The sequence below is a fragment of the Aethalodelphis obliquidens genome, unplaced genomic scaffold (genome assembly GCF_003676395.1).
Source record: "Aethalodelphis obliquidens isolate GAN/ISIS:26980383/991018 unplaced genomic scaffold, ASM367639v1 scaffold86, whole genome shotgun sequence".
Lineage (NCBI taxonomy): Eukaryota > Metazoa > Chordata > Mammalia > Artiodactyla > Delphinidae > Aethalodelphis > Aethalodelphis obliquidens.
This window is the reverse complement of record NW_020838030.1, coordinates 1,291,859-1,313,063: the sequence shown is the minus strand read 5'-3', so window position 1 is coordinate 1,313,063 and position 21,205 is coordinate 1,291,859. Positions and strand designations below refer to the sequence as shown.

General features: G+C 46.8%; 1 protein-coding gene across 1 annotated transcript in view; it reads left to right on the top strand.

Moving 5' to 3' along the window:
- Nucleotides 1-21,205, top strand: part of GRIP2 (glutamate receptor interacting protein 2) — a 64,642-nt gene that overhangs the window by 35,741 nt on the left and 7,696 nt on the right. Inside the window, exons 16-22 of the mRNA XM_027093852.1 lie at nucleotides 4,125-4,269; nucleotides 6,416-6,555; nucleotides 7,185-7,364; nucleotides 8,376-8,550; nucleotides 10,143-10,248; nucleotides 12,061-12,204; nucleotides 13,032-13,178. Of these exons, the coding sequence (XP_026949653.1) occupies nucleotides 4,125-4,269; nucleotides 6,416-6,555; nucleotides 7,185-7,364; nucleotides 8,376-8,550; nucleotides 10,143-10,248; nucleotides 12,061-12,204; nucleotides 13,032-13,178 (1,037 nt within the window). The remainder of the gene's footprint in view (nucleotides 1-4,124; nucleotides 4,270-6,415; nucleotides 6,556-7,184; nucleotides 7,365-8,375; nucleotides 8,551-10,142; nucleotides 10,249-12,060; nucleotides 12,205-13,031; nucleotides 13,179-21,205) is intronic.

Below are 21,205 nucleotides of genomic sequence, written 5' to 3'. Positions count from 1 at the left end.
CTGGTGGCGCAGTGGTTGAGAGTACGCCTGACGATGTAGGGGATATGGGTTCGCGCCCCGGTCAGGGAAGATCCCACATGCCGCGGAGCGGCTAGGCCTGTGAGCCATGGCCGCTGAGCCTGCGCGTCCGGAGCCTGTGCTCCGCAACGGGAGAAGCCACAACAGTGAGAGGCCCGCGTACCGCAAAAAAAAAAAAAAAAAAAAAAAAAACCCTAAAAATAGAGCTATCATATGATCCAGCAATTCCACTCTTTGGCATACATCCAGTGAAAAACATGGTTCGAAAGGATACATACACCCCAGTGTTCATTGTAGCACTGTTTACAATAGCCAAGACATGGAAGCAACCTAAATGTCCATCAACAGAAGAATGGTTAAAGAAGATGTACATATATACAATGGAATATTTCTCAGCTATTAAAAAGAATGACATAAAGCCACTTGCAGCAACATGGATGGACCTGGAGAGTATTATACTAAGTGAAGTAAGTCAGGCAGAGAAAAACAAATATCATATGATATTGCTTATATGCAGAATACAAAAAAAGATACAAATAAACTTATTTACAAAACAGAAATGGACTGACAGACTTAAGAGAACGAAATTATGGTTACCAAGGGGGATGGTGGGCAGGAAGGGATAGATTGGGAGTTTGGGATTGACATGTACACACTGCTATATTTAAAATAAAGTGCCTTTCCCGGCTTCCCTGGTGGCACAGTGGCTAAGAATCCGCCTGCCAATTCAGGGGACACGGGTTCGAGCCCTGGTCCGGGAAGATCCCACATGCTGCAGAGCAACTAAGCCTGTGTGCCACAACTACTGAGCCTGAGCTCTAGAGCCCACGAGCCACAACTACTGAGTCTGCGTGCCACAACTACTGTAGCCCACACGCCTAGAGTCTGTGCTCTGCAACAAGAGAAGCCGCTGCAGTGAGAAGCCCGTGCACTGCAACAAAGAGTAGCCCCCGCTCACCACAACTAGAAAAAGCCCACACGCAGCAGTGAAGACCCAATGCAGCCAAAAATAAATTAAATAAATTTTTAAAAAGTGCCTTTCCATGAAAAAAAATAGAAGTGAATATTAGATTATTTCTATTTGACAAGGGAATATTACTGTTGAGATTTTCAAAAGTGATGTGTTTGGAAATGTTCTTGTTTCTCCCAGTATATGTAATTGGTAGATATACCTATTTACTGCTCTGAAAGGCAAGCCATTCTGTCTGACCAGATATTTTCTAAGTTATTAGTGAAAATAAGACATATTTAGGTAGGGGCACTAATGAGGCTGTTAGGCAGGGCTGGACCCAGCAGTTTTCTTGTGTTACTCTGCTGATTTGTGTTTGTTTGGTTAGGTGTCTTCTCACTGCTGTTCCTGGCTCTGTATCCCAGGGGACAGTTGCTTTTTTGTCTCTGTAAGAGCAGGAACAATGGATATCAGTAGATATTCAATGCAGCTTTGATAAATCTGATCCTTAGAAACTTTAAAAACAAAAAAACTCAATTTTACCCCAATAATGACATAACTTGACATTTTCACCTAATGTAAGAGCTCCCAGATTACATATATTCTAGAAAGGCAAGAGTCTTCTATTTCAGAGCACAGAATCTAGAGCCAGATTGCTTGTAACTGCACCATTTACTAAGTTGTCACTGTGAACAACTTACCTCAGTGTTTCAGTTTCTTCATCTTCAAAATGAAGGTTAAAATAACACCTGTATCTAAAGTTGTTATGAGAGTTATGTGAGTTTAATAAAAGTAAAGTGCTTTGGAAAAAAATCATTGAGAGAATGGGTGTTTTAGTGGCTGAGGGAATGTGACTTAATGGCTGAGGGAAAGCCTGAAATAATGGCTGACAGAATGTTTGAAATACTGGCTGAGGGAATGAGTGAATTAATGGCTGGGGGAAAGGGTGAATTAATAGCTGAGGGAATCGATGAATTAAAAATGCTGAGTGAATGGGTGTATTAATGGCATGAAGGAAAGGGTGAACTAAAGGCTGAGGGAATGGTGAATTAATGGCTGAGGAAATAGGTGAATTGTTGGCTGGGGGAATGGCTGAATAAAGGCCGAGGGAATGGGTGAAATGATGGCATGAGGCAATGTGTGTATTAATGACTGAGGGAATGGGTGAATTAATGGCTGGGGAATGGGTGAATTAATGGCTGGGGAATGGGTGAATTAATGGCTGAGGGAAGAGGTGAATTAATGGCTAGGAGAGGTGTGAATTAATGGCATGAGGAAATGGATGTATTAACGGCATGAGGGAATGGATATATTAAAGGAAAAGGGAGTGGGTGTGTTAATGGCTGCAGGAGTAGGTGAATTAATGCCTGATTAAATGGGTGAATTAATGGCTGAAGTAACTGGTGAAATAATGGAGTGGATTAATTACGGCTGAGGGAATGGGTATGTTAATGGCAGAGGGAATGGTCTGTTAATGGCATGAATGAATGAATGGGTCAACTAATTGGTGAGGGAATGGGTGTTAATGTCGTGAGGGAGTTGTATTAATGGCTGAGGGAATTAGTGGCTGAGGGAAGAGGTGAATTAATTGCAGAGTGAATGACTGAATGAATGGCTGAGGGAATGGATGAACTATGACTGAGGGAATGGGACTATTAATGGCATGAATGAATGTGTGAACTAATCTGCTGAGGGAATGGGTGTATTAATACCATGAGGGAATTAGTGTATTATGCCTGGTTGATGGGTGAATTAATGGCTGACGAAATGAGTAAATTAATGGCTGGGGGAATGGGGGAATTAATGGGTGATGGAATGGGTGAATTGACGGCTGAGAGAATGGAGAATCAATAACTGAGGGAATGGATGAATTAATGGCTGAGGGAATTGGTGTATTAAATCCATGAAGGAATGGGTGAATTAATGGCTGTGGTAATGGGTATGATAGTGCCTTTGGGATTGTATGCGTTACTACCATGAGTGAATGGGTGAACTAATGATTGAGGGAATGGGTGAATTAATGGCTTAGGGAACAGGTGTATTAGTTGCTGAGGGAATGGTTGTATTAATGGCCTGATGGAATGGGTGTATTAATGCCTGTAGGAATGGATGAATTAATGGCTGAGGGAAGGGGTGAATTAATGGCTGAGGGAAGGGGTGAATTAATGGCTATGCAGTATGTGTATTAGAGCTGAGGGAAATGGGTGAATTAACAGTATGAGGAATTGGGTGTATTAATGGCTGAGGAAATAGGTGAATTAATGGGAGAGAGTGTGTGAAGTAATGGATGTGGAAATGTGTGTATTAATAGGTGAGTGAATGAGTGAATCAATGGCATGAGGGAATGAGTGTGTTAATAGCTGAGGGATTAGGTGATTTAATGGCTGAGGGAGTGCATGTATTAATGGCATGCGGGAATGGGTCAATTACTGGATGAGGGAATGGGTAAATTAATGCCTGAGGGAATGGGTGTATTAATGGCTAATAAAATGGGTGAATTATTGGCTGAGGGAATGGGTGAATTAATGGCTAAGGGAATGGGTGTATTCATGGCATGAGGGAATGGGTATATTAATGGCTGAGGGAATGTGGGTATCCAACACATATTGTTGGATGAGGGAATCAGTGATTTAATGTAAGAGGAAATGGAGGCTTAATGGTGAAGAAATAGGTGAAGTAATGGCTGAGAAAATGTGTGTATTAAGGCTAAGGGAATGGGTGTATTAATGGCATGAAGGAAAGAGTGAACTATTGGCTGAGGGAATGGATTTGTTAGTGGCTTAGGAAATGAATGAATTAATGGGTGACGGAATGGGTGTATTATTGGCATAATGGAATGGGTGAACTAATAGCTCAGGCAATGGGTATATTACTGGCAGAGGGATATAGGTGAATTAATGGCTGAGGGAATGGCTGAATTAAATCTGAGAGAATGGTTGAACTAACGGCTGAGGGAATGGGTGTATTAGTGGCCTAGGGAATCGGTGTATTAGTGGCTGCGTAAATCAGTGAATTAATGTCTGAGGGAGTGGGTGAATTAATGGATGAGTATGATGAGTGTAAGTGCATTAAAGCTTGGCGGGGCTCTGGGAGTGCCCATTCCTACGGCCTACCCCTGATGGGTGTCCCCCAGCCCTGATGCTTACCCCCCCTGCAGATGAACAGGAGACCACAGGTGCCATCAGCTACACGGTGGAGTTGAAACGCTACGGGGGCCCCCTGGGCATCACCATCTCAGGCACAGAGGAGCCTTTCGATCCCATTGTCATCTCAGGACTCACCAAGCGTGGCTTGGCTGAGAGGTGAGCCGGGGCTCTGTGGGGACACACAGGTGAGCCCAGGGACCCCATGGGGCAGGAGCTGGGCTTTGGGATCAGCCAAACTCGATCTTACCTTTGTTCCAACATCGATGGCCTGGGTGACCTGGGGCCTGTCCCATCCCTCTCTGCGCCTCAGTTCCTCAGATGCGGGCCAGCCCCTGGCAGACCTCCTGACTTCAGGTAACTGCTGGATAAATGTATGCTCATCCCTCTGCTCCCCCAAACCTGGAGATCACCCCATTTCTGGAAAGTCAGCATGTGAGTCTTTCTGGAGCACCTGCTATGTGCCTTCATAGTACAGGGGCCATGTCCCTGGTACCTGGGTCCCAGCGCAGCCTGGCACCTCTCTTGAGGCATTGGGGCAGGGGTCCCTGCTATCCTCTCCCCTACAAAGTTTCCCTGAAATTGTGGCAGAAGGGAGAGATGTGAGAAGAGGGGTGTCCAGGCTGTCCAGTTTGGAGGGGGAAGCAGGTGGATCTGGGCCCAGAAGTGGAACTGGTCCCCACGAGGGTCACAGGGAGGCAACCCCAGTGTGGGTGAGACAGCCTTTCTGTGGACAGCTTTGCAGTGAGCTCCAGGCACTGAGAAGAGCTTTCTGTAAAAGGGAAGCCTCGCCCAGCCTGGCAGGCAGAATGGCCCCTTGGAGGAGAACACAGCACAAGGGGCGAAACCATGGTGGGGTGGTGCAGGAGGATGGGAGGGATTCTGGGGCTGAGGCGTCAACCTGTTGGCGTCTGTGCTCCTGGATCGCCCCCTGCTGGGTGTCCAGCAGACTGCAGAGGCCAGTGGGACCGGTTCTGACCTCAAATGTCTTCATCCACTCTGGCATTTTCTGAGTACCTACTGTGCGCCAGCCCTACAGGGCACAGTAGACAACCTGTCTGCCTTTGCCTGGCCGATCCAGGTCAGCGCTGTCTAACTGAAGTATAATGTGAGCCACAAATTTATTTATAAACTTTTTAGCAGCCACATTAGAAAAGTAAAAAGAAATTTTTTAGATCTTAAATATGTACTTATTTCAACATGTAATCAATATAAAAATAATTAACAAAGTATTTTACATTCTTCTTTCATATTATGTCTTCAGAATCTCGTGTGTATTTTACACGTCCAGCATGTCTCCGTTCAGGCCAGCCACAATTCAGAAGCCCAATAGCCACATGTGGCTGGTGGCCATCGTACTGGATGGCACAGCTCTGGCCTTCCCCCCAAATCCACCATATTCTGACTCAGTCACTCCCCTAGGCCCTCAGGGAGCTTGCTGGGCAATGCTGGGCATGGAGGGGCTTGACCCTCCGTGAGCTCCCACCTGGGGGCAAAATCTACATTTAGAGTTTAAGACCCCCCACTCCAGTCCACTGCTTCCTTCTCCCCCACCCAGGTCAGGTGCATTCTCAGCACCTGCTGCAACCACCCCTCCCCACCCTCAGCCCTGGCTGCTTCTCAGAATTATCTTCCCTGGCCCTGCTCCCAGAGTTACGATTTCATTGGTCAGGGGGAGGGGCCAGGCATCTGCACTTTTTAAAAAGCTCCTTAGGTAATTCTAATAGTATCCAGGTAGAAAACCATTGGGCTAGTACACTGCTACTGCTTGGCCTTTTCATCCCCCCGCCCATAGCCCTCTCTGAAGTCAGCTGGACCCTGGGGCTTAGGCTTATTCTCTAGGTGGGGAAACAGACCCAAGGAGAGGGAAAGGCTACACATGGATTTCAGCTGGAGGGAAACGTGAATTCATTCCACCCATCCATCCTTCAATTATAATTTGATAAAATACGTATTATCACCCTTACTTTACAGATGAAAGAACTGAGACTCAGGGAAGTTAAAGAACTGGCCTAAGACCACATAGTAGTTGTCAGCTAGTATGTGGCATTCAAACCATCCTCAAAACTCATGCTGGACACTGGTTCCAGAACCTAACTTTTACACTTGAGCAGGAAAATCCCCTCCCAGATGCTAGACTTCATACTTCTGTTAATACAATCACACTTGCTTTCCCCCCCACCCAGGGTGGGTTTAACTGGGGTCAGCCAGGCTTGTGCTTTGGGGTTCCTGAGTTCCCCCAGGGCAGACCCCCACTTCAAGGCCCTGTCTAACTCCCATCCTCTACCCTATGCCCCCTCTCCAGGACTGGCGCTATCCACGTTGGGGACCGTATCCTGGCCATCAACAGTGTTAGCCTCAAGGGCCGGCCACTGAGTGAGGCCATCCACCTCTTGCAGGTGGCCGGTGAGACCGTCACCCTGAAGATCAAGAAGCAGCTAGACCGTGAGCCTCACCCCACACCTGGGCGCCGTCCAGCCCATTTAGGAAGAGAGATCCCTCAGCCTCTGTGCCAAGCTTTGTGAGGCCCAACCTCACTGAATTGTTGCTCACCCCGTGGAGGTGGGAGGGTACCTGGGGCAGTGGAGACAGAGGAGACAAGGCTCAGAGTGATGGGAGCAATGGGCCTGGGGTCATCCAGCCAGTGTGGGGCCCTCTGGGCCTGAACCATGCTCTTCATCACCTCCTGCCTCTTGAGGTGCCTGCTTGTTTTGCCTGTGGCCATCACTCATACATTCCTCAGGTTCCCCTGAATCTGTCTCCCATGCTTTGGTAGGGAGTGGATGGAGCCTGAGCTTTAAAGCCTTCCTTCTAATCTGGGCTCCACTGTTGCTCACCGTGTGACCTTGGGCATGCTGTGCAGCCTTTCTGAGCCTCAGTTTTCACATCTCTGAAACGGGTTTGCCTATTGGCGTGCCTCCCATCTCACCTGTCAGCTTGCCCAGCAGGAGGCTCAGGGAGCCCAGGGCCTGTGAGTTCCCAAACCAGGGCGAAGTGGGGAAACTGAGGCTGGTTGAGCACCTTTGTCTCCAAGGTCAGAAGCCAGTGGCAGTGACACCCGCTTTTCCTCCCAGGCCCCCTCCTACCCCGCAAATCGGGCAGCCTCAGCGAAGCCAGCGATGCGGATGAGGACCCGCCAGAGGCGCTGAAAGGCGGCCTGCTGGCAGCCCGATCCTCGTCCACTGTGCCCAGTGTGGACAGCGCAGTGGAGTCCTGGGGCAGCTTGGCCACTGAGGGTGGCTTTGGGGGCCCAGGTAACACCTCGGGCCCCTGGACAAGCACCGTGTTCTCCGTGGGCCCTTGTAGGGGCTGTTCCCTCCGCCTAACCCTTCTTGCTCCCCTTCTGCTGGCCTCATCCTTTAGGGACACTTCCTGAAGGCAGACCTGATTGGGCCCCATTAGCCATTCTGAGGGCCGCTCACTCCTGAGAGTGTGGACTGCAGGCCTTCCTGGGCTTTGATCGGCAGCCACAGCACTGCAGCTGCCCATTCAGATCCCCCCACGAGGCCTGGGACCAAGTGGTCTTACTTCTGCCTCCTTCGTTCCCAGCCCGATGGCCAGCACACAGCAAGTGCTCAGTGTTGATTGCATCCCGTTGAAGGCGGGAAGGCAGAAAGCCCCTCGCACCCCATCCTATGAGACCCTCTTGGGTGGACACCCCCAGGGCTCCCCCTGGGGGAGCTCCCCTGCCCATGCGTGTTGAGACCCATGGGTGCCCTTGGGGGGCATCTGAATCTGGTGGCTGGCCTTCTGGCCTCTGGGACCCAGAACCACAGGGACTCCCCAAGGCCCAGCTCAGGGAGTAGTGGAGTGAGGCCTCTAGGTAGCCTCAGGTGGCCCTCGGCCCTGGTCCTCACTCACTGGATATCTGCCCGATCTCAGTCTCAGCTTCTCCATCTCCAGAAGTGGGTGAGCATCTCTCAGCATCACCCCCTGGGGCAAGACCTTCAGAGCTGGCAGGGAGAAGGGGATGGTTAACACAGTGGACCTCCCTCTCAGGCAGGGATCGGCCAGGCCGAGCCCCGTGGAGCTGGGACAGGATCCTGGAGCCCCAGCATTAAGTCTGCTGTTGATCAGGAGATCAAGGGGGTTCTGGGGTAGGAGTCCGGGTGGCAGGGGTCCTCAGGGGACTCTGGGTAGTCAGGCAGGCCCAGAGAGGGCAAAGACCTCTCCTGGGCCACCCAGCACAGCTAGAGATGGGGCAGGAAGGAGGGCAAGCTAAGGGCACAGAGAGGATATAGGCGCCCGCTCTGTCCACCTGCCAGGTTCCTACACTCCACAGGCGGCAGCCCGGGGCGTGACCCCCCATGAGTGGCGGTGCAGCCGGCTGAGAAGCAGTCCCCCACCCACCGAGCCCCGGAGGACGAGCTACACCCCAGCCCCTGCCAACGAGAGCTTCCCCGAGGAGGAAGAGGAAGACGACTGGGGGCCACCAGCTAGGTCTGTGGTGGGGACTCCACGGGGGACACCGGCTCGCCCTCTTGGCCAGGACGGGCGCGGGGAGCCAGTCCCTGTGCCAAGGCGATGGGGGCAATGGGCAAGTCTTGTCTGGCCTCAGGAGGGCACCTCCTGGGAGAGGAGAGGAAGTGTGGAGCAGAGCCATCTCAGAAGGCTGAGGCGGGGGAAGGGCACGCTGGCCGGAGGGCACAGCAGGGGCAAAGGTGTGAGGCTGAAGAGGCAGCCTGGCCGGCCCTCCCCACACCTGGTGTTCAGCTGTTCCCAGAGACACTGAGGGCTCAGACCCACACCCTCCCGACTCGGCCCAGATGGTCATGGCCTCCTGCAGTGGCCCTCGGGTCATGGTTATGAGCGCCAGCCCTGGGCTGGGGACGTGGTGGTTTCTGTGGTGAATTCGATGCTCCTGCGGGGAGCACACCTGGTGGAGAAATGCTGGTCCTCGTGCGGCCCCAGCCACCAGCTTCCCACGGCTCTGCTTTGGTCGGGCAGTTCCTTCTGCCTAGAATGCTGTCCCCTCCCCTCTCCTGGCCGATGCCTACTCATCCTTTAGACCTGCCTCTGGGAGGCTTCCCTGATCCTCCCTCCCTCTGCTGGTACCCACAGCTGCTCACGTGAGCCTCCTGGTGGCACTGGTGGTCTACCTGTTAATCACCTGGCTGTCGTGTCTTCTACTTGGCATCCCGAGCTCAGCCAGGCATCCAGTAGCTGCTCACACACGCTCCATGAGGGACCCTCAGATCCTTAAGAACAGGGCCTTCACCTTATTCCCCTCCATAGCCCTGTGCCCAGGAGAGGGCCTGGCTCAAAACGTTTGTAGAACTGACTTGAATGGAGCAGATGGCCTTCAGTCTGTCTTCTCATCTCTGAAACGGGAAGGGAAGGAGGCACCTAATTTGAGTCACTGTCCTGGCCGCTCCCTTTGAGAGGAAAGCCTGCATGCCTTCGTGAGAGAGAGTGCTTTGCACACCAAAGCACACTTGATAACGTCCAGGGCTTTGTAGACGGCAAAGGGCTTTGTAAACAGTGAACGTGAAAACGTGGCTTGTTACCATTCTGATGAGACCCGATTTTAGAGCTGGTAACGGGCCATACCTCCCGTGATGGAAGTTATAGGGTGGCACAGCCCTTTCCCCAGCCCTAATACTCCATCGTCTCCATCCATCTGTGTCCTTGCCAGCTCCAGCTCTGTCCCTGTCACTGTCCTGCAATGCCTTGTGTCTGGGTGGGGCCTGGGGTTGTCCTCTGGGGCTGCACCATGGATCTCCTGTCTGTCTGTCTGTCCGTCCGTCTGTCTCTCTTCCCAGGCGTCCTGTGTCACCGCTCTCCACCCCGTCTCATCTGCCCCTGTTCTAGCTGGCCATCGACAGTCCTGGTTGCCCCTAACTGCGTCTTCCCCCCATTCCGTGTCACCAACCACCACCCCGGGCCCCCGGCACTGCCACCGAGGACGCCGGCCTTCCTGCCCGCCCACCCAATGGCCCCTTGAGCCCAACGCAGGGCCCCAGGGCCCGGAAGACTCCTCAGGCCCCAGCCCACCCGCCAGGAGCTGACGCTCTCTGGTTCCTACGTTACAGCCCCGCCCCTGGCCCCACCTGCGAGGAGGGCTTCTGGCGCATGTTCGGGGAAGCCCTTGAAGACCTGGAGTCATGCGGTCAGTCGGAGCTGCTGAGGGAGCTGGAGGTACGCCCTGCCCCCCCCCCCAGGCCCCCGTGGGAGGTGGCACATTGATGGCATTGTGCTCTTGTGTAACACCTACAAGGGTACTCTCCTGGCACCCTCTGTGTAAAGGTGCCTTCACGTGCATACAGACTGTGGATGGACCCGTGTGCAAGTGTGACTGAGCACCGTGGTGTGGCACATTAATTGGGGTGTGCACATGTGAGCACGTTTGGCATAAAACGTGTGTGTGCGCACTGGGAGCATGTGTGTGTGCATGCAGGTGAGCACGCTCATGCATGCACAATGCTGAGTATTGTCAGAACACGTGTGTCAGTGTGCACATTTGGATGCATAAGGGCAGTTTTGGGGTCTGTGTGTGCATGTCGTTAGCATGCCCAGTGGAAGCTTGTGGATGTCAACATCAGTAACAGCATGGGACGTGAGAGGCCGAGAGGTGCGTGCGGCTTTCTGTGAGGTCAGCCTTGCCCACGATGGAAAAGGCTGCCTGGGGAGACCTAGGGAGGATCTCATTGGGTCAATTCTGAAGCTCCTTCATATTCTGAGAGCAGTAATCTACACTCTGTTTATCTGTGCTTTTGCCCTATTTTTGTTCCTAAAATTATTGATTGAGCCTTTTTTTTCTCTATCAGCCTTGCCAATTACTAGGCTCATCAAGGAACCAAGTTTTGTTTTTGTTAACTATGTCTCGTATTTCATTGTTTCCTATCTTACTCTTTTGTATGTCTAGCTTCGATAGTCCCTTCCTTCGACTTTGTCTTTAAATCTTGATACTTTTCCTGGTTTCTTAACTCCTTAGTCTTCAGTCTTTCTTGCTCCCTAACATCGTGCATTTAAAGATAGGAATTTACCTGTAAGCACTTACCTGCCTCCCACAGGGATTAAGTTGTACTTTTATGGTCTATGCAATTCCTAACACTGTCCTCTGGGGCTGCACCATGGATCTCCCCCCCGCCCCCCTCGCCTGTCTCTCCATCTGTCTCTCTTCCCAGGCGTCCTGTGTCACCACTCTCCACCCCATGTCATCTGCCCCTGTTCTAGCTGGCCACTGACAGTCCCGCTTGCCCCTAACTGCGTCTTCCCCCCATTCTGTGGCACCAGCCACTGCCCTGGGGCCCCAGCACTGCCACTGAGGACGTGCTGCAGGGTTAAGCTTCTGCCCTCCCAGCCCCATCCTGTGCACTCTCTCAAATGCAGGGCCTCCGTCCACATCTGTCCATTGCTGGGGTTTTGCACATGCTGTTTCCTCTTCCTGCCGGGGACTCTCCTTCCTCCCAATTTCTTGCTCATCGTTCAGATCTCGGCTCTAGAAGCTTTCCCGATCCCTCATACTGACCAGTTTCACTGTTCCAGCCTCTCACATTCTGTGTACCTTGGCCTCTGTGACATTTACTGCCATGTGTAATTTCATCTTCTTTATTTTTGTGACTAGCAAGTTAGCAGAGTGGTCAAGACCCTCGACCCTGGAGCCAGACTCTGAGTTCAAATGTTAATCTTTCTAAGCCTCAGTTTTCTCTTCTGTAAAATGGGCGGGGGGGGATGTTATTTGCCTGGCTCATAATATTGTAGAGCATAAAATGAGTTCTGTGTGTCAAGTGCTTGGAACTGAGTCCAACGCAGTATAAGTGATAATAATTCAATGCCAATGATTATTATTCTGATTGCTCATCATTGGGCTGAGAGCCCTAGGAGGGCAGGGACCTCATCTATTCTGTTCACCATTGTGACCTTGAAGGCTGGCACACAGTAGGTGTCCATAGATGTTGACCGCACACAGAGCAGGAAGCATCTGAGTGAAGAGCTGTGTCCCTACAGGCATCCATCATGACAGGCACCGTGCAGAACGTGGCCCTCGAGGGCAGGCCTGGCCACCGGCCCTGGAGGAGGAACCAGGAGATACGAGCTTCCCCAGAAGAAATGCAGGAGGTGCTGCTGCCGACACCCTTGGAGATGCACAAGGTGGGTGCTGGGGGAGCACAGGAGGCCTGGATGCATGTCCTGATGCCGTGGGTATTCGCATAGCTCCAGATGAGCCCCACCCCTCTCTGGGCTTCATTCTCCTCCACCAATAAAACACAGATTTTATAGAAGGTAGAGTTTTCCAAAACTCCTGCCATTTGGGCGATACACACACACACACACACACACACACACACACTCACACTCACACTCACACTCACTTGTGATACTTTAAGTAGACTCGCTTTTTCCCCACTTAAGTTATCGTGTGCGTGTATAATATAAAGGCTTCTATATGTGTGTGTATATATATATATGTGTGTGTGCGTGCATATCAGTACCTTAAATGAGAGGCCAGTGTTTTTGCCATCTATAGGCTACTGTCTAGGAAAACAAAACACAGAAGAGAAAAAAGCCCTCTCAGCCCATAATAACCTTCAGAAGGCTCTGAGCCTGAAGCCAGCTCTTTGGTGGACGGGGAGATGGGACGTGTCAAAGGGTGGTGAAAACACACGTCCACCCCACTGAGACTTTCTCCTGGAATGGAAGCAGGAAGATTGAAAAAGAACTGAAAGGAACTCCTTTTCCTACAGCTTCCACTGTGACTGAGTGCTGTAGATGGAGGGTCAGTGGAGGTGGAGGGGAGGGGGTGCTCCAGAAGCCAAGGCTTGGGCACGATGCCGAGGCAGTAACACACGTGGAAGAGCAGCCAGGTGGGCTAGGGCTGGGTCCCGGAGGCATCAGATGCCAGACCAAGGGGCTTAGGCAGCTGTGGGAGGCTAGGGGGAAAGATCGGGGCTCCAGAGGTCTCCTCCTCCTGTTCCCAGGTGACACTGCACAAGGACCCTGTACGGAGTGACTTCGGTTTTAGTGTCTCAGATGGCCTCCTGGAGAAGGGCGTCTATGTCCACACTGTGCGCCCTGATGGGCCAGCTCAACGTGGGGGTCTCCGGCCCTTTGACAGGGTCCTCCAGGTAATGCTGGGTGGTGGCACTATCGATGGAGTGGCCGGCCGTTCCTAGCCCCATAGTGGGGAGAAAGCCTGACTTCTACGTTGGCTGAGTGGCCTTGAGCAGGTTGCCTCCTCTCTCTGAGCCCCAGGTTTCTTTTTTTTAAAAAAAAAAATCCTGTATTTTTTATAGATTTAATTAATTAATTAATTAGTTTGTTTGTTTTTGGCTGTGTTGAGTCTTTGTTGCTGTGCACGGGCCTTCTCCCGTTGTGGTGAGCTGGGGCTACTCTTCGTTGTGGTCCGTGGGCTTCAGTAGTTGTGGCTCACGGGCTCTAGAGTGCAGGCTCAGTAGTTGTGGCACACGGGCTTAGCTGCTCCATGGCATGTGGGATCTTCCTGGACCAGGGCTCAAACCCGTGTCCCCTGCATTGGCAGGCAGATTCTTAACCACTGCACCACCAGGGAAGCTCTGAGCCCCAGGTTTCTTATCTGAAAAAAGGGAATGACAACACAGTTGTATTGGTGAGGTTAGGCTAAATTATGCTGCAGGAACAAACAATCCCAAATCTCAGTGGTTTAATACACATGAACATTTATTTATCACTTATATGATATGTCCACTGTGGGCCAGTGTGGGCCTTGCTCCACCTGGATTGGTGGAGGCTCCACCCTCTAGTAAATGCCTCGGACTTCATGGCAACTAAGTCATGTGATCTCACTAACAGCAAGGGAGCCTGGGAAATGTGAGTGGGCAGATAGAAGCTGTGGGGCATCCCTGGCACACCCTTTCCCATGCCCCACATTCTAGGCAGGAGGCTCAGCGTGTGGTCTGCTTGTGATGTTAAAAAATGGAGACAGTCTCTAGGTCCATCCACGTCTCTGCAAATGGCACAATTTCTTTCCTTTTTATGGCTGAGTAATATTCCATTGTATATATGTACTACATCTTCTTTATCCATTCCTCTGTTGGTGGGCATTTAGGTTGCTTCCATGACCTGCCTATTGTAAATAGTGCTGCAGTGAACATTGGGGTGCATGTGTCTTTCGGAATCATGGTCTTCTCTGGGTATATGCGCAAGAGTGGGATTGCTGGGTCATATGGTAACTCTATTTTTAGTTCTTTAAGGAACCTCCATACTGTTCTCCATATTGGCTGTATCAATTTACATTCCAACCAACAGTGTAAGAGGGTTCCCTTTTCTCCACACCCTCTCCAGCATTTGTTGTTTGTAGATTTTCTGATGATGCCCATTCCGACTGGTGTGAGGTGGTACCTCATTGTAGTTTTTTTTTTTTATATATATACAGCAGGTTCTTATTAGTCATGAATTTTACACACATCACTGAATATGTGTCAATCCCAATCACACAATTCATCCCACCACCACCACCACCCTCCTGCTGCTTTCCCCCCCTTGGTGTCCATACGTTTGTTCTCTACGTCTCTGTCTCAATTTCTGTCCTGCAAACCAGTTCATCTGTACCATTTTTCTAGGTTCCACATATATGTGTTAATATAAGATATTTATTTTTCTCTTTCTGACTTACTTCACTCTGTATGACAGTCTCTAGATTCATCCACATCTCAACAAATGACCCAGTTTCGTTCCTTTTTTGGCTGAGTAGTATTCCATTGTATATATGTACCACATCTTCTTTATCCATTCGTCTGTCAATGGGCATTTAGGTTGCTTCCATGACCTGGCTATTGTAAATAGTGCTGCAATAAACATTGGGGTGCATGTGTCTTTTTGAATTACGGTTTTCTCTGGGTATATGCTCAGTAGTGGAATTGCTGGGTCATATGGTAGTTCTATTTGTAGTTTTTTAAGGAACCTCCATACTGTTCTCCATAGTAGCTGTATCAATTTACATTCCCACCAACAGTGCAAGAGGGTTCCCTTTTCTCCACACCCTCTCCAGCATTTGTTGTTTGTAGATTTTCTGATGATGCCCATTCTAACTGGTGAGGTGATACCTCATTGTAGTTTTGATTTGCATTTCTCTAATAATTAGTGATGTTGAGCAGCTTTTCATGTGCTTCTTGGCCATCTGTATGTTGTCTTTGGAGAAATGTCAATTTAGGTCTTCTGCCCATTTTTGGATTGGGTTGTTTGTTTTTCTAATACTGAGCTGCATGAGCTGTTTATATATTTTGGAGATTAATCCTTTGTTGATTCGTTTGAAAATATTTTCTCCCAATCTGAGGGTTGTCTTTTCGTCTTGTTTATGGTTTCCTTTGCTGTGCAAAAGCTTTTAAGTTTCATTAGGTCCCATTTGTTTATTTTTGTTTTTATTTTCATTACTCTAGGAGGTGAATCAAAAAAGATCTTCCTGTGATTTATGTCAAAGAGTGTGCTGCCTATGCTTTCGTCTAAGAGTTTTATAGTGTCCAGCCTTACATTTGGGTCCTTAATCCATTTGGAGTTTATTTTTGTGTATGGTGTTAGGGAGTGTTCTAATTTCATTCTTTTACATGGAGCTGTCCAGTTTTCCCAGCACCACTTACTGGAGAGGCTGTCTTTTCTCCATTGTATATTCTTGCCCCCTTTGTCATAGATTAGTTGACCATAGGTGCATGGGTTTATCTCTGGGCTTTCTATCCTGTTCCATTGGTCTATATTTCTGTTTTGGTGCCAGTACCAGACTGTCTTGATTATTGTAGCTTTGTAGTATAGTCAGGGAGCCTGATTCCTTCAGCTCCATTTTCTTTCTCAAGATTGCTTTGGCTATTTGTGGTCTTTTGTGTTTCCATACAAGTTGTAAAATTTTTTGTTCTAATTCTGTGAAAAATGCTATTGGTAATTTGACAGGAATTGCATTGAATCTGTAGATTGCTTTGGGTAGTATAGTCATTTTCACAATATTCTTTCAATCCAAAACATGGTATATCTCTCCATCTGTTTGTGTTGTCTTTGTTTTCTTTCATCAGTGTCTTATAGTTTTGTGAGTACAGGTCTTTTGCCTCCTTAGTAGGTTTATTCCTAGAGACTGTCATATAGAGTGAAGTAAGTCAGAAAGGAAAAAACAAATATCATATATTAACACATATATGTGGAATTTAGAAAAAAAGGTAGAGATGAACCTGTTTGCAAAACAGAAATAGAGACACAGATGTACAAAACAAACATATGGACACCAAGTGGGGGTGGTGGTGGGATGGATTGGGAGATTGGGATTGATGTGTGTACACTACTATATATGAAGTAGATGGCTGGTGAGGGCCTACTGTATAGCACGGGGGGAAAAAAAGGTCCAGTCTGTTTGCAGGACATATATTAAGTTAACCTTAAAAATGCATTCCAATATACATGATGTGCAGACAAATACCGTTTTTTTTTTTTTTGTTTTTTTTTTTTTGGTCTGTATTCACTTCTAGTCCTTGAAGGATGTGGAAGATGGATTATTTTTTTTTCATTTTAACATCTTTATTGGAGTATAATTACTTTACAATGGTATGTTAGTTTCAGCTTCACAACAAAATGAATCAGTTATATATATACATATGTTCCCATATCTCTTCCCGCTTGCGTCTCCCTCCCTCCCACCCTCCCTATCCCACCCCTCCAGGCGGTCACAAAGCACCGAGCTGATCTCCCTGTGCTATGCGGCTGCTTCCCACTAGCTATCTACCTTACATTTGGTAGTGTATATATGTCCATGCCTCTCTCTTGCTTTGTCATCGTTTACCCTTCCCCCTCCCCATAGCCTCAAGTCCATTCTCTAGTAAGTCTGTGTCTTTATTCCTGTTTCACCCCTAGGTTTTTCATGACATTTTTTTTCTTAAATTCCATATATATGTGTTAGCATACGGTATTTGTCTCTCTCTTTCTGACTTACTTTGCTCTGTATGACAGACTCTAGGTCTATCCACCTCATTACAAATAGCTCAATTTCGTTTCTTTTTATGGCTGAGTAATATTCCATTGTATATATGTGCCACATCTTCTTTATCCATTCATCCGATGATGGACACTTAGGTTGTTTCCATCTCCTGGCTATTGTAAATAGAGCTGCAATGAACATTTTGGTACATGACTCTTTTTGAATTATGGTTTTCTCAGGGTATATGCCCAGTAGTGGGATTGCTGGGTCATATGGTAGTTCTGTTTGTAGTTTTTTAAGGAACCTCCATACTGTTCTCCACAGTGGCTGTATCAATTTACATTCCCACCAACAGTGTAAGAGGGTTCCCTTTTCTCCACACCCTCTCCAGCATTTATTGTTTCTAGATTTTTTGATGATGGCCATTCTGACTGGTGTGAAAGGATATCTCATTGTAGTTTTGATTTGCATTTCTCTAATGATTAGTGATGTTGAGCATTCTTTCATGTGTTTGTTGGCACTCTGTATATCTTCTTTGGAGAAATGTCTATTTAGGTCTTCTGCCCATTTTTGGATTGGGTTGTTTGTTTTTTTGTTATTAAGCTGCATGAGCTGCTTATAAATTTTGGAGATTAATCCTTTGTCAGTTGCTTCATTTGCAAATATTTTCTCCCATACTGAGGGTTGTCTTTTGGTCTTCTTTATGGTTTTCTTTGCTGTGCAAAAGCTTTTAAGTTCATTAGGTCCCATTTGTTTACTTTTGTTTTTATTTCCATTTCTCTAGGAGGTGGGTCAAAAAGGACCTTGCTGTGATTTATGTCATAGAGTGTCCTGCCTATGTTTTCCTCTAAGAGTTTGATAGTTTCTGGCCTTATATTTAGGTCTTTAATCCATTTTGAGCTTATTTTTGTGTATGGTGTTAGGGAGTGATCTAATCTCATACTTTTACATGTACCTGTCCAGTTTTCCCAGCACCACTTATTGAATAGGCTGTCCTTTCTCCACTGTACATTCCTGCCTCCTTTATCAAAGGTAAGGTGACCATAGGTGCGTGGATTTATCTCTGGGCTTTCTATCCTGTTCCATTGATCTATATTTCTGTTTTTGTGCCAGTACCATACTGTCTTGATTACTGTAGCTTTGTAGTACAGTCTGAAGTCAGGAAGCCTGATTCCTCCAGCTCCGTTTTTCGTTCTCAAGATTGCTTTGGCTATTCGGGGTCTTTTGTGTTTCCATACAAATTGTGAAATTTTTTGTTCTAGTTCTGTGAAAAATGCCAGTGGTAGTTTGATAGGGATTGCATTGAATCTGTAGATTGCTTTGGGTAGTAGAGTCATTTTCACAATGTTGATTCTTCCAATCCAAGAACATGGTATATCTCTCCATCTATTTGTATCATGTTTAATTTCTTTCATCAGTGTCTTATAATTTTCTGCATACATGTCTTTTGTCTCCTTAGGTAGGTTTATTCCTAGATATTTTATTCTTTTTGTTGCAATGGTAAATGGGAGTGTTTTCTTGATTTCACTTTCAGATTTTTCGTCCTTAGTGTATAGGAATGCCAGAGATTTCTGTGCATTAATTTTGTATCCTGCTACTTTACCAAATTCATTGATTAGCTCTAGTAGTTTTCTGGTAGCATCTTTAGGATTCTCTATGTACAGTATCATGTCATCTGCAAAGAGTGACAGCTTTACTTCTTCTTTTCCGATTTGGATTCCTTTTATTTCCTTTTCTTCTCTGATTGCCGTGGCTAAAACTTCCAAAACTATGTTGAATAAGAGTGGTGAGAGTGGGCAACCTTGTCTTGTTCCTGATCTTAGTGGAAATGCTTTCAGTTTTTCACCATTGAGGACGATGTTGGCTGTGGGTTTGTCATATATGGCCTTTATTATGTTGAGGAAAGTTCCCTCTATGCCTACTTTCTGCAGGGTTTTTATCATAAATGCGTGTTGAATTTTGTCAAAAGCTTTCTCTGCATCTATTGAGATGATCATATGGTTTTTCTCCTTCAATTTGTTAATATGGTGTATCACGTTGATTGATTTGCGTATATTGAAGAATCCTTGCATTCCTGGAATAAACCCCACTTGATCATGGTGTATGATCCGTTTAATGTGCTGTTGGATTCTGTTTGCTAGTATTTTGTTGAGGATTTTTGCATCTATGTTCATCAGTGATATTGGCCTGTAGTTTTCTTTCTTTGTGACATCCTTGTCTGGTTTTGGTATCAGGGTGATGGTGGCCTCATAGAATGAGTTGGGGAGTGTTCCTCCCTCTGCTATATTTTGGAAGAGTTTGAGAAGGATAGGTGATAGCTCTTCTCTAAATGTTTGATAGAATTCGCCTGTGAAGCCATCTGGTCCTGGGCTTTTGCTTGTTGGAAGATTTTTAATCACAGTTTCAATTTCAGTGCTTGTGATTGGTCTGTTCATATTTTCTATTTCTTCCTGATTCAGTCTTGTCAGGTTGTGCCTTTCTAAGAATTTGTCCATTTCTTCCAGGTTGTCCATTTTATTGGCATAGAGCTGCTTGTAGTAATCTCTCATGATCTTTTGTATTTCTGCAGTGTCAGTTGTTACTTCTCCTTTTTCATTTCTAATTCTATTAATTTGAGTCTTCTCCCTTTTTTTCTTGATGAGTCTGGCTAATGGTTTATCAATTTTGTTTATCCTTTCAAAGAACCAGCTTTTAGTTTTATTGATCTTTGCTATCGTTTCCTTCCTTTCTTTTTCATTTATTTCTGATCTGATTTTTATGATTTCTTTCCTTCTGCTAACTTTGGGGGTTTTTTGTTCTTCTTTCTCTAATTGCTTTAGGTGCAAGGTTAGGTTGTTTATTCGAGATGTTTCCTGTTTCTTAAGGTAGGATTGTATTGCTATAAACTTCCCTCTTAGAACTGCTTTTGCTGCATCCCATAGATTTTGAGTCGTCGTGTCTCCATTGTCATTTATTTCTAGGTATTTTTTGATTTCCTCTTTGATTTCTTCAGTGATCACTTCGTTATTAAGTAGTGTATTGTTTAGCCTCCATGTGTTTGCATTTTTTACAGATCTTTTCCTGTAATTGATATCTAGTCTCATAGTGTTGTGGTCGGAAAAGATACTTGATACAATTTCAATTTTCTTAAATTTACCAAGGCTTGATTTGTGACCCAAGATATGATCTATCCTGGAGAATGTTCCATGAGCACTTGAGAAAAATGTGTATTCTGTTGTTTTTGGATGGAATGTCCTATAAATATCAATTAAGTCCATCTCGTTTAATGTATCATTTAAAGCTTGTGTTTCCTTATTTATTTTCATTTTGGATGATCTGTCCATTGGTGAAAGTGGGGTGTTAAAGTCCCCTACTATGAATGTGTTACTGTCGATTTCCCCTTTTATGGCTGTCAGTATTTGCCTTATGTATTGAGGTGCTCCTATGTTGGGTGCATAAATATTTACAATTGTTATATCTTCTTCTTGGATCGATCCCTTGATCATTCTTCTTGGATCGATCCCTTGATCATTATGTAGTGTCCTTCTTTGTCTCTTCTAATAGTCTTTGTTTTAAAGTCTATTTTGTCTGATATGAGAATTGCTACTCCAGCTTTCTTTTGGTTTCCATTTGTATGAAATACCTTTCTCCATCCCCTTACTTTCAGTCTGTATGTGTCTCTAGGTCTGAAGTGGGTCTCTTGTAGACAGCAAATATATGTGTCTTGTTTTTGTATCCATTCAGCCAATCTGTGTCTTTTGGTGGGAGCATTTAGTCCATTTACATTTAAGGTAATTATCGATATGTGTGTTCCCATTCCCATTTTCTTAATTGTTTTGGGTTCGTTATTGTAGGTCTTTTCCTTCTTTTGTGTTTCTTGCCTAGAGAAGTTCCTTTAGCAGTTGTTGTAGAGCTGGTTTGGTGGTGCTGAACTCTCTCAGCTTTCGCTTGTCTGTAAAGGTTTTAATTTCTCCATCATATCTGAAAGAGATCCTTGCTGGGTAGAGTAATCTTGGTTGCAGGTTTTTCTCCTTCAACACTTTCAATATGTCCTGCCACTCCCTTCTGGCTTGCAGAGTTTCTGCTGAAAGATCAGCTGTTAACCTTATGGGGATTCCCTTGTGTGTTATTTGTTGTTTTTCCCTTGCGCTTTTAATATATTTTCTTTGTATTTAATTTTTGACAGTTTGATTAATATGTGTCTTGGTGTATTTCTCCTTGGATTTATCCTGTATGGGACTCTCT